At 50.1% G+C, this 9,871-nt stretch overlaps 1 protein-coding gene across 1 annotated transcript; it reads left to right on the top strand.

Moving 5' to 3' along the window:
• Positions 1-6,278: 6,278 nt before the first annotated feature.
• On the top strand, positions 6,279-9,414 carry DMRT2 (doublesex and mab-3 related transcription factor 2). Its single transcript, XM_066569694.1, has 3 exons — positions 6,279-6,623; positions 6,712-6,814; positions 8,357-9,414. The coding sequence occupies exons 1-3, from the start codon at positions 6,279-6,281 to the stop codon at positions 9,412-9,414; spliced, it is 1,506 nt and encodes a 501-aa protein (XP_066425791.1).
• Positions 9,415-9,871: the final 457 nt, after the last annotated feature.

Below are 9,871 nucleotides of genomic sequence, written 5' to 3'. Positions count from 1 at the left end.
CTGTGAGTAATGAGATTCAAGTCGTCTCCCCCTACCACCTCAGGCATCTGTGTGCTCCATAGTGTATCCACACTGAGCCAGAGTCTGATACTTGTATTAGTATGGTACAATAGCCCAATCTAAAAATGTTTCTACAAGCTTTCTTGCTAGTTAGAGTGTAATAAGTGTGGCCTAGATACCCACATGGATCATTTGGCCTGAGTCTGGCTGGCTGGCTGGCTTGTTTTAACTGATATATTGCCAGATTTTGATGCTGTTTTTCATGCTGACCTCTACCTCAGGTCATCCTAATAATTTCAGTAAGGCTGTTCAGAGACTGCAATGCTACAATCTGGCTAGTTGCAATTATATGATGGAATTTTTACTGCTAAGCACATCATAGCCTACCCAACTTATTTGATTTAGCAGGTGTCTTATTGGCATTTAAAATATTTTGCATACGATTATATTGCATCCTGAAAAAAGAAAAACAAAACAAAACACCACAAACCAGTTTATTAGTAAGAATTTTTGCTGTTCTGTTAAAATATGGCAATCAAAAAGACAATTTATATTGCAGAGACTTGACCTTTACTTTCCAGGACTGTAAAATAAAACCCCAAGTTCTACATTTTCTGCATCTGGTTGACATTTGAATAAAACTGCCAGAGTGCAAACAAATTTTGTGAAAACATCTCCAGCAAATTTTGCATTGACTCTAAAAATAGTCTTGGCTAAGTTACTTTTTAAGGCCATATGTTGAAAAAAGAAGAAACCCCAAAACTTCACTAGAATTTATTGCAACAAGAGATTTGCCAAACTACTTAAGACATTTGGGAAGATTATAGTGAAGTATATTAGTTGCTGACTTGACAATTTGCTGTGCTCACTGCTTGCATAGTGGATTCTTGATATTCATGCTGAGAGCTGATCCAAATTTGTAGTACATTTTAGCAAGAGACCTGCCAAATGTCTGCTGGCCTGTTAAATGCTAGCAAACCAAACGTCAGCCTTGTTTATGAGCCACAGCAATATACTCCTCGTGCCTTTTTTTTTTTTTTTTAAGGTCAAAATTTTAGCATAGAATTGGATGGGAATGGGTTTGGACTAGTTTTGACTTAAATTCTACCTAGGTCTGCCCTCATAACCCCTGGCCATGAATCTGGAGGCTGCAGAAGAGGCAGCTCTGTTTTACTGAGGTATGTTTCTTCTTGCTTCAACGAATGACTACCAGGACTGTGTGGTCCTGTTTGCAGAGGCCAAATTGTGCCCCCTTGGTACACCCCCAATGAGCGGGCAGAGTCTCCAACCACAGAGGGCTAAACTTCCCTGCTTTTATAGTTTATTCCTCTCCCTTCATGGGAGCTCATCCCTTCAGCTGCTGGGGTGAGAAGGATTGTAAATGGGAAACTCTACTGCACCCTGTGCTGAATCCAAAGCTCTCTGTGTCCGTGTGAATCCTCCCGTTGAAGACTCTGGACTGCCTGTCAGACTTTGACCAGCTGTGTCAGAAGTGGCAGTTCTGCTCTGTTCACCTGTACTGCTTTTGAAATCATTCCAGTTTAGTAGGACAGAAGATTATCCTGGTACATTAAGCAAGTCTTCCTATAAAAAGGCTAACCCTTGCCCACCTTGCCAAAGCAAACATTCTTACAAAGGCAGAGATATTACTGTCACGTTCAATAAAATTTTATTCCATATCTGTCGTAGACATCTTTTTGTGAAAATCCTTTCTTAGGATTTTTTCTCTTCTGAGAAGCTGAGGCCTCAGAAACAAAATGTAAACAATGGATATCTACTGCTGTGGAATGCAACAGGTAGATCTATGATTGGTCTTGTGTAGATGTTTAGATTTAGCGACCACTCATGGCAGAGCTGGCTCTCTCTCTCTCTGTCCGAGCCACAGACCTTTGTTTTTCATTCCTTTCTATTCTTAGCTAGCCTTCTGAGAGGAAACCTTTCCTTCTATTCTTTTTGTACAGTTATAATGTAATATATATATCATAAAATAATAAATCAAGCCTTCTAAACATAGAGTCAACATTTACGTCTCTTCCCTCATCCAAGAACCCGTGTGAACACCGTCATACATAGCATGCTAAAGTGAATAAATTACCTCAACATTTCTTACCTCCTTATAGTATGTGTTTATTATATTTATTTGAATGACATGTCGGAATAACAGGAAATCCCTCCTCTGACTCTGTACCTACACATCTGTTAGACAGAAATTAAACGGTCATTTAAAACAGAACAAAAAACACACAAAGCCCCATAAAACCCAAATCCAAACTGAAAAACTTGCTTATTTAAAACGTTCAATCAGTTAAACTTATTTAAAACGTACAATCAGTTTAGAAAGGTATGTGTCATGAACGAAAATATTAAAATCTAAAAATCTAGGTTTATTTTAGTGATAGGGTTTACTTAAATGCTATTTACAAGAGACAGATTGAGTCTTATATACATATATATAAAACCCACATTTTAATGAAAAAAAAAACCTGAAAAAATTGGCTGTTTGCACTGATTAGATAAAACGGGAAAAGGTGATATCTTTGTGGGTTTGGTTTTTTTAAAAATATTTTTCCCTATGCCATTCCCCTACTTCCCGCATTTGAGATCACCCGCGAAATGTCAGCATCTTCGCTGTAGCAAATACACGGTAACTCGCGGCGGAGAGCGCCTCGGGTCCGGGCCGGTTCTGGGCTGGCTCGGGGCGCGGCCTGCGCAGGCACGGCGGGAGCGCCGCCCGCGCACCGGGACCCGGAGAGGGCGAGGAAGGGGCCGGCGGGCGGGGCGCGGGCAGGGGCAGTTTGTTTCAGATTAAACGGTAACATCTCTGACCTAACAAGCGGCTGGGATCGCCCGCGTTTGTCATTGCAATCTGCCCTCGACGGCGCGGAGAGAGGGCAGGATCAAAGCATTCCTCCGGGGAAATTGCGCCCGGAGTTGCCGTTTGGTTAGCCTGCCCTAACCTCGCTAATAAATTTCCCCGGGGGAAGGGAGGGCTAGGGGGGCCAGGCGCGGGGGACTGCGGCACTTGCACCTGCACCTGCCCGCAGAGCCGTGATGCAAAGCAGGACCGAGCGCTGGGCGCTCCGGGGCCGCGGGCTCGGGCGGGGCGGGTGTGCAGTGCCTCGGGGCTGCTCCTCCGCCCCTCGGGAAAGGGCGCTGCCGCAAGGGGCACAGCCTGAGGACCCATCCCCGGCCCGCGACCCCCGGGGGACCCCCCGGCAAGGCACGGAGCAGCCCTGGCCGCGCGTCTCGGCCCCGGGCCCCGCAGGCACCGGGGCTGGCGCAGCGGCGGGGATTGTGCTGGGAAGGCTGTGCGGGGCAGGTAGATGCACGGCTGCCCATCGCGGGCTTCAAAGGCTCCCGTGGCGCGGAAATCTGCACCTTTCCCAGCACGGCACGGAGCCACGTCTGCCCATGTCAGCTCACACCGGGCACGGCTGACAGCACGGGCCAAATCGGAGGACTGAGTAGGAGAGGCAGTGCCTTAGGTCGCTTTCCGCCTTCTCCCGCGGGTGCGACCCGCCGGAGGACGGCAGAGACGCCTCTTCTTCCAGACGGGAGAGAGAGGAGTGGCTGGAGGGGAGCTCAAAAGCGCTGCGGAGCCGAGCGCAAACAACAGGAGCAGAAGAAAGTTATACAAACACGCTTTAAAATCGTGGCTGGGTTTCACAGCTCCCTGTGGATAAAGTAAACAGGAGGCGAACTGTTTTGTAATTTACTCCAGCGGACCGCAGAATCGTACTTTGTAATTTGGTGTCGGTTTACAGACAAAGGCGACTTCTGTTTCCTAACCTAGCAGGTCCTTTGTCATGCTTGTGCCTTTTAAGAGGGACCCCAAGGGGGAAAGTGGAATTCCTTGGGTATTTGCCTTTTAGTCATGCTTGTAAGTCAAACAGTAGCCGGGCTTTCTTTTGAGATGAATAATACCTGCCGTCGGGGGATGCGCTTCCTTCTCCCCGCTCTCCCGACGGTGCCGCTCGGGGAGGACAAACCTCCACGGGAACAAACCCTGCCTCCTTCCTGGCGGGTGCCCGCAGCCCGCGGGGCGAAGCGGAGGGTTGGTGCCCTGTCCGGGCGGCAGCGGAGCTCCGGGCGCGGCTCACGCAGCTGCCCGCCCGAGCTGCCCGCCTGCGCCACTCGCCCGGTGGCCTTTGTCCCGCCGGCCTGCAAGGGCAGGGTTTGTCCGTGCCGAACCGGTGGCCGGCAGCTGGTCCGTGTGCTTACCGTTAGTAGATGCCCGTGTTTATTATATACGTGAATACTGTCAGTATTTATTACACACACGCGCTTCTCAGGGAAAGAGCAAAATATTTTCCCTTTTTAGGAAACTAGTTTCGGCTATGTGTTCTGCATATAGTTAGATTTCGATCAGTACACACCAGTGGGAAACTAATGTTCTCCCACATACCTTTATTATTTTTCTTCCTTGGCAAAATCCGTTTAATTTTTAAATAAACCAGTATTTCCCCTGCCCGGTGCTGAACGCGACCGAGGTGTATTCTGTCCATTTCTGCCTCTTGGGAATTCCCGTTTTCATTGGCGGAAGCACAGAGCTTCAGCCTCCCCGCTTCGCGACTGAGATTTTGTGGGTCACAATTTCGATCGCTCTCTGATTGGGGAGACAAAGGACATTACCCAGTTCTCAAAGATCAGCCTCCGTTAGGGAGGGGCGAGAATAAAGTTACTTATGGGAAATAAAGATATTTAGGAGAAGAACCTTAGTGATCGGTGGCAAACGTTCCTTCTGAAGGGAGAGAGCGGTAGAAAATAGAGTAATTTTCCTCGCCTTAATTCCCGAAGGGAAAGGATCCTGCCCCATTTTCAGACTTGGAAAAAAGACCATTGCCATGTGTACCTTTCACTAGCGGGTCAAGCAACGGGAACGACCGCAAACGAAAAAAGCGGCGGCTGTTTGAGCCTTTTAAACCCTCGCCCCCGACCCGCTCCTCGGGTAGAGGGACGCCGCTCGCCTGCCGAGCGGGTTTCTTAGCTGTCACCATCACGAGCGCTAGGGTCTTTTCTCCCTTCCTTTCCTCTCGCACTCCTTTTCCACCCCGCAATGAAAGTTCGCCACTCACCGCCCTCATCCCTCCCGCTGCGCTCCGCGCCCGCCCGCACCCACGAGCGGGCGGCGGGCACGGCGGGGGCGGGGCTGCGGCCGCGCGAGCCAATCGGGGCGGCGGCTGCGGGCGGGCGCCCAATGGGCGGCGCGGGCGGCGCGGCGGGCGCTGATATCGGCGCGGGCGCGGCCCGGCGGCCTCAGCTCGGTGCCATCCCCGGAGCGGCGGCCTCAGCTCGGTGCCATCCTCGGCCGACTCAGCTAGGTGCCATCCTCGGGCGCGGCAGGCTCAGCTCGGTGCCATCCCTGGCCCCGGCAGGCTCAGCTCGGTGCCATCCTCGGGCGCGGCAGGCTCAGCTCGGTGCCGTCTCCGGGCCCGGCCCCGGCAGGTTTACCTCGGTGCCATCCCCGGGCCCGGCGCGGCCAGGGCGCACCCACAGCCACGCACCGCACCGCACCCGCAGAGCCGCGCCGCACCGCAGGCATCGCCCCGACGGCGCAACGTCCCTGCTGTCGGGGAGCCTTAAGCCCCAGGTGCTGGGATCGGGAGCTCCTTGTCTCGACTGGTCTGGGGCAGCGGCCCTTGCGAACTGTGAGGAGCTGAGGGACGCGTTCTTCTCGCACCACCTGCCTTTGGTAAGTGCAGGGTGCAGAAGCAAGGACAGGGAGGTCGTGTGGGAGCTGCTGGGGGTCGGAAGATGCAGCTTCCGCAGAGAGCTCTAGGAGTTCATACTACCTTTGCGATGTGTGAAGTCCAGCGGTTCTCTGCCTGTCTCCCAAGTCTGAACGCAGCTGGCAGGAGGGTTCTCGGGATCCTGTAATCAGCAGGACCCTGTCGAGGCCGGACAGAGCCGTAGCGCTGCAGCGCGGGGCATTGCCCTGGGAAGGTTCCTCCCGCATCCTTGGCTGCAGGCGACGCGCTCCTGCCTGCGGCGGGCTATCACAGCTCTCCGCAAGCCGCGCCAGCAGGGAGGGAGGGAGGGACAGAGGGAGGTGTCCGTCGTGGCTAAATTGAGCCCCGCGCGGGTCGTGCGCAGGAGACCGGAGCTGACGGTAAGGGGAAAGATCACATCCCAGGCGGGCTCTGCCGTGACTTCCCGACGGGGGCGCATCTCGGCGGGGCTGCAGGCGGGCACCTCGGAAGCCGGGCGTGCTCCGGCTGCCGTTCCACCGCGGGGCCGGAGGCCTGACCCCTCTCTTGCAGCTGCGCCGCCGAGGAGCTATGGCAGAGGAACGCGCCGACTGGGAGATCGACGTGGAGAGCCTGGAAGGGGAGCCGGACGAGGCACCCGGCGCTCCGCGAGGCAGCACCGGCCCGGAGGAGGGAGAGGAGGAGGAGGAGGAAGGCGAGGAGGCGGCGGCAGGTCCGCGGCGTGGCGAGCCGCGGAAGCTGAGCCGCACGCCCAAGTGCGCCCGGTGCCGCAACCACGGCGTGGTGTCGTGCCTGAAGGGACACAAGCGGTTCTGCCGCTGGCGCGACTGCCAGTGCGCCAATTGCCTGCTGGTGGTGGAGCGGCAGCGCGTCATGGCCGCCCAGGTGGCGCTCCGACGGCAGCAGGCCACCGAGGTGAGGGGACACGGGACGCGGCGGGACGGGACGGGACGGGACGGACGGCCCCGATCTGATGGAGCCATCCGTCCGATTGCTCTCTTAGGACAAGAAGGGGCTGACGGGGAAGCAGGCAAGTCTGGAGCGCAAAGCCGTCTACCAGAGGCACGTCCGAACGCCCAGCCTCTTGGCCAAGAGCATCCTGGAAGGTAAGAGCATCCCCTGTCCCTCCACGGCTTCCCGCAGCACCGCTGGTAGGGGGAATCCCCGCTCTGCCCCAGGAAGACCCGCACGTCCCGTCCAAGGCGTGAAAGGCAGCGTCCTTTCCCAAAACAGGCGTTAAAGCGCGGCCCGCTCCCAGCGCCGGGCGACGGAGGCTCCGGCCCTTCGAGGCTGGAATCGATGCGACAGAATTTCAGATCCTTGTCCCCTCCGCCCAAAATAATGCCTGAAATGCTGGCAACGGTAGTTTGAAATTTGAGAGTTACTGTTACAAGCTGGCAGTCTTTTTACATGGCTACCCAGCAGCGTTTTGCAGTGCAGGGTAATTTATTCACAGGGTAGTTTAGTCGCGGGTGTTTTAATCAGCAAACGAGTAAATAGATTCATTTTTTCGTTTTATCTGAATGCCTACACAGCAGTTCCATTTGAGACATTATCAAAAGTAAGATCTGCCAAATAAGGTGCTTAATTTTTTCACTGTCGAAAATATTAACTGTGGAAGAATTATCTTAAAAGATCGTTATTTTAGTGAAAGGGTGTATTTCTTCCCCCACACCCATTTGGGATTGTGTATGTATTTATTCCTATGTTTGATTTAATTACTTTCCAAACCATATCTCTATAAATCATTGTACTTCCCAATTTTTTTTTTCTGAAATAAAAAGCTCTTTTCTTTGTCTGTTCAAGCTCAATTAATATTTAGTCCCTTTAGAAACCTCTAATTTACATCTACAGTTCATTTTTTGGAAAACTCTTCTATATTCTTTCCTCTAATTTATCGTAACTGTCTTTTTCTTTTCTCCTAGTTCTCCTTGGGATTTTCTACCATCTCTAGCAATGTGTTCATAATGATTCATCTTTAGAAAATAGAAAAGACACCAGCTGTAGATATAGGTATCTTCCTTGGAAAAGGGGAAACGTGTATGAGAGGAATGGGGGTTAAAACAGGTAAAATCCTGTTCTCCTGACTCATGTAAATACATCTATTAACTCAGTGGAATTACTTGTCTGGGTAGAGCAAACAGGATTGTGTCCTATCTGTTCTATTAAATTAAGCCAGGTAGCTTGGTAATTGAATGCACTGGACGCCGAATTTCTACGTTTTATTGAAATTCTAGTTCATAAGAAATAAAATATTTGAATGCTTTCCATATGTGTTAAAAGTGAATGGTTATCTCTCTCCTTAAGCCTCAGGATGGAATACAAGTCATAATACACTGTAGGGCTTTGCCTTTTTTTTTCCTTCTCCCTCCTCAATCTGTTTGTCTGGAACTGCTTTTTAAGAGAACTACTAATCAGCTAGCTTTGGTGGATGCTAAACACGTCAAAAAAGCAGGGCTTGCTTATCTGCACTGAGGAACTCAATGTGCCTAATCACTAAGCCTCTATGTCATGGTGACTTCTGTAGGAGCTGATGGTGACCAGGGTCTGTGGCAAAAGCATGGTGCTTGGTGGGACTGGCTCATGGAGTTATTTTACAAACACAGCTTTAGTGTGGCTTCATTCCTAATGCTGCTTTGTTGTTTTAGGTTACCGTCCAATTCCAACAGACTCTTACCTGGGAGGGAATTCACCCTTGCCACCTCCTGTAAGTGACAGGATGAGAAAGAGACGGGCTTTTGCTGATAAGGAGTTGGAGAACATTATGCTAGAGAGGGAGTATAAAGAGAGAGATATGATGGAAGCTACACAAGCAGCTGCCCTTTTTCTCCCTAACCGTATGGTGCGTGGAGCTGAATACAATTCGTATAAAACAGCCTTCAACACTACTCAAGCTGATAATCCAAACAAGGAATTTTCAAATTTTTTACCAACCTGCCTTGATCTAACGATGCAGTATTCAGGACCTAGCAACATGGAACTAATTTCTTCAAATGTCAGTGTAGCTACTACCTACAGGCAGTATCCCCTGTCTTCTAGGTTCTTAGTGTGGCCAAAATGTGGCCCCATTAGTGATGCTCTCCTCTACCAGCAATGCCTGTTAAATGCTACTGCTGTCCAAGCTCTCAAACCTGGGGCAGATTGGGATGCCAGGGTCTCACAGAGTCAGGACTGTCCAAACACTGAGCATGACATCATGCCTCCAAAACTGGAAAATTCATTTGTTCTGACTCACACGCGAGACATTCAGCAGTCACGTAATGAAATGCTGTGCCTTCATCAGGAAGCTCGTGAGAGGTCAGCTTTCTCTCCTCCAAAAAGGACTTTCTCCCAAATTTCTGATAAGGGTTCTCTGTCTCCTCAGGAACAGGCATTAAGCAAGATCAGCAAAAACAGTACCAAACCCCCTCCACCGCTCAAGTACAGTGCCTTTCAGTCACTGTTCCATCAGACATTTCCTGACACTCCAACAGCAGAGTTAAGAATGTCATTTGTGAAGGAGACCTTTGAAGATGCTTCTAAGAAATACAGGGAGTGTGCCGTTAAAGAGAACCAAAAATACAAGTTTACTGTAGACAAATGTGCAAAAGACTTCTTTGGGGCCAAACAGGCCACAACAAAGCTTTCAACAACTGAGCCACTATCATTTTCAGTTGAATCCATCCTTAAACGACCTTCTTCTGCTGTTACTAATGTCTCTGAATGAATAAACTTTACCTTCAGAGTAGAGAAGCTTCCTAAGCTTTGCTTTCTGCAGAATTGCTCCTGACTGCATTATCTCTTAAAATATTTTTAAAGAGGAATTTCTGCAGTAAATGGTAATGGTTTCTTTTATTTCAAAATGATGTACATAAATATGCATGTTTTCTGAAAAACAAATTTAATTTTTTAAAATTGAAACTGCATGTACAGACTGTAAAGTGTTTTTATTTTAAGCAGCCCTTCAAACCATTCAATAAAATGAGTTTATTTACAAACATACACTGCTCTCTCTTGTGTCTCTAGCATCTTGCAGGCAAATATGCCCTACTTTCAAAATATACTTCTTATTTTATCTGCCATTATAAATGTGCTTACTACTTAAGTTGCTGGGGTAAGCAGTCATTTGTCCTTTGAACCTCCAGCAGCTATGAGAAGAGGTAACAGCAGTTCATGTAGGCTAG

Source organism: Molothrus aeneus, chromosome Z, assembly GCF_037042795.1.
Source record: "Molothrus aeneus isolate 106 chromosome Z, BPBGC_Maene_1.0, whole genome shotgun sequence".
Classification (NCBI taxonomy): domain Eukaryota; kingdom Metazoa; phylum Chordata; class Aves; order Passeriformes; family Icteridae; genus Molothrus; species Molothrus aeneus.
The sequence above is the reverse complement of the archived record's forward strand: the minus strand, read 5'-3'. Positions and strand labels throughout refer to the sequence as shown.

What these genes read in the sequence shown, in the direction of transcription:
- DMRT2 (XM_066569694.1), top strand. Translation starts at nt 6,279, where the DNA reads ATGGCAGAGGAACGCGCCGACTGGGAGATCGACGTGGAGAGCCTGGAA. An exon ending in GACGGCAGCAGGCCACCGAG is followed by an intron (nt 6,624 to 6,711) that starts GTGAGGGGACAC and finishes TTGCTCTCTTAG; the next exon opens with GACAAGAAGGGGCTGACGGG. An exon ending in GGCCAAGAGCATCCTGGAAG is followed by an intron (nt 6,815 to 8,356) that starts GTAAGAGCATCC and finishes TTGTTGTTTTAG; the next exon opens with GTTACCGTCCAATTCCAACA.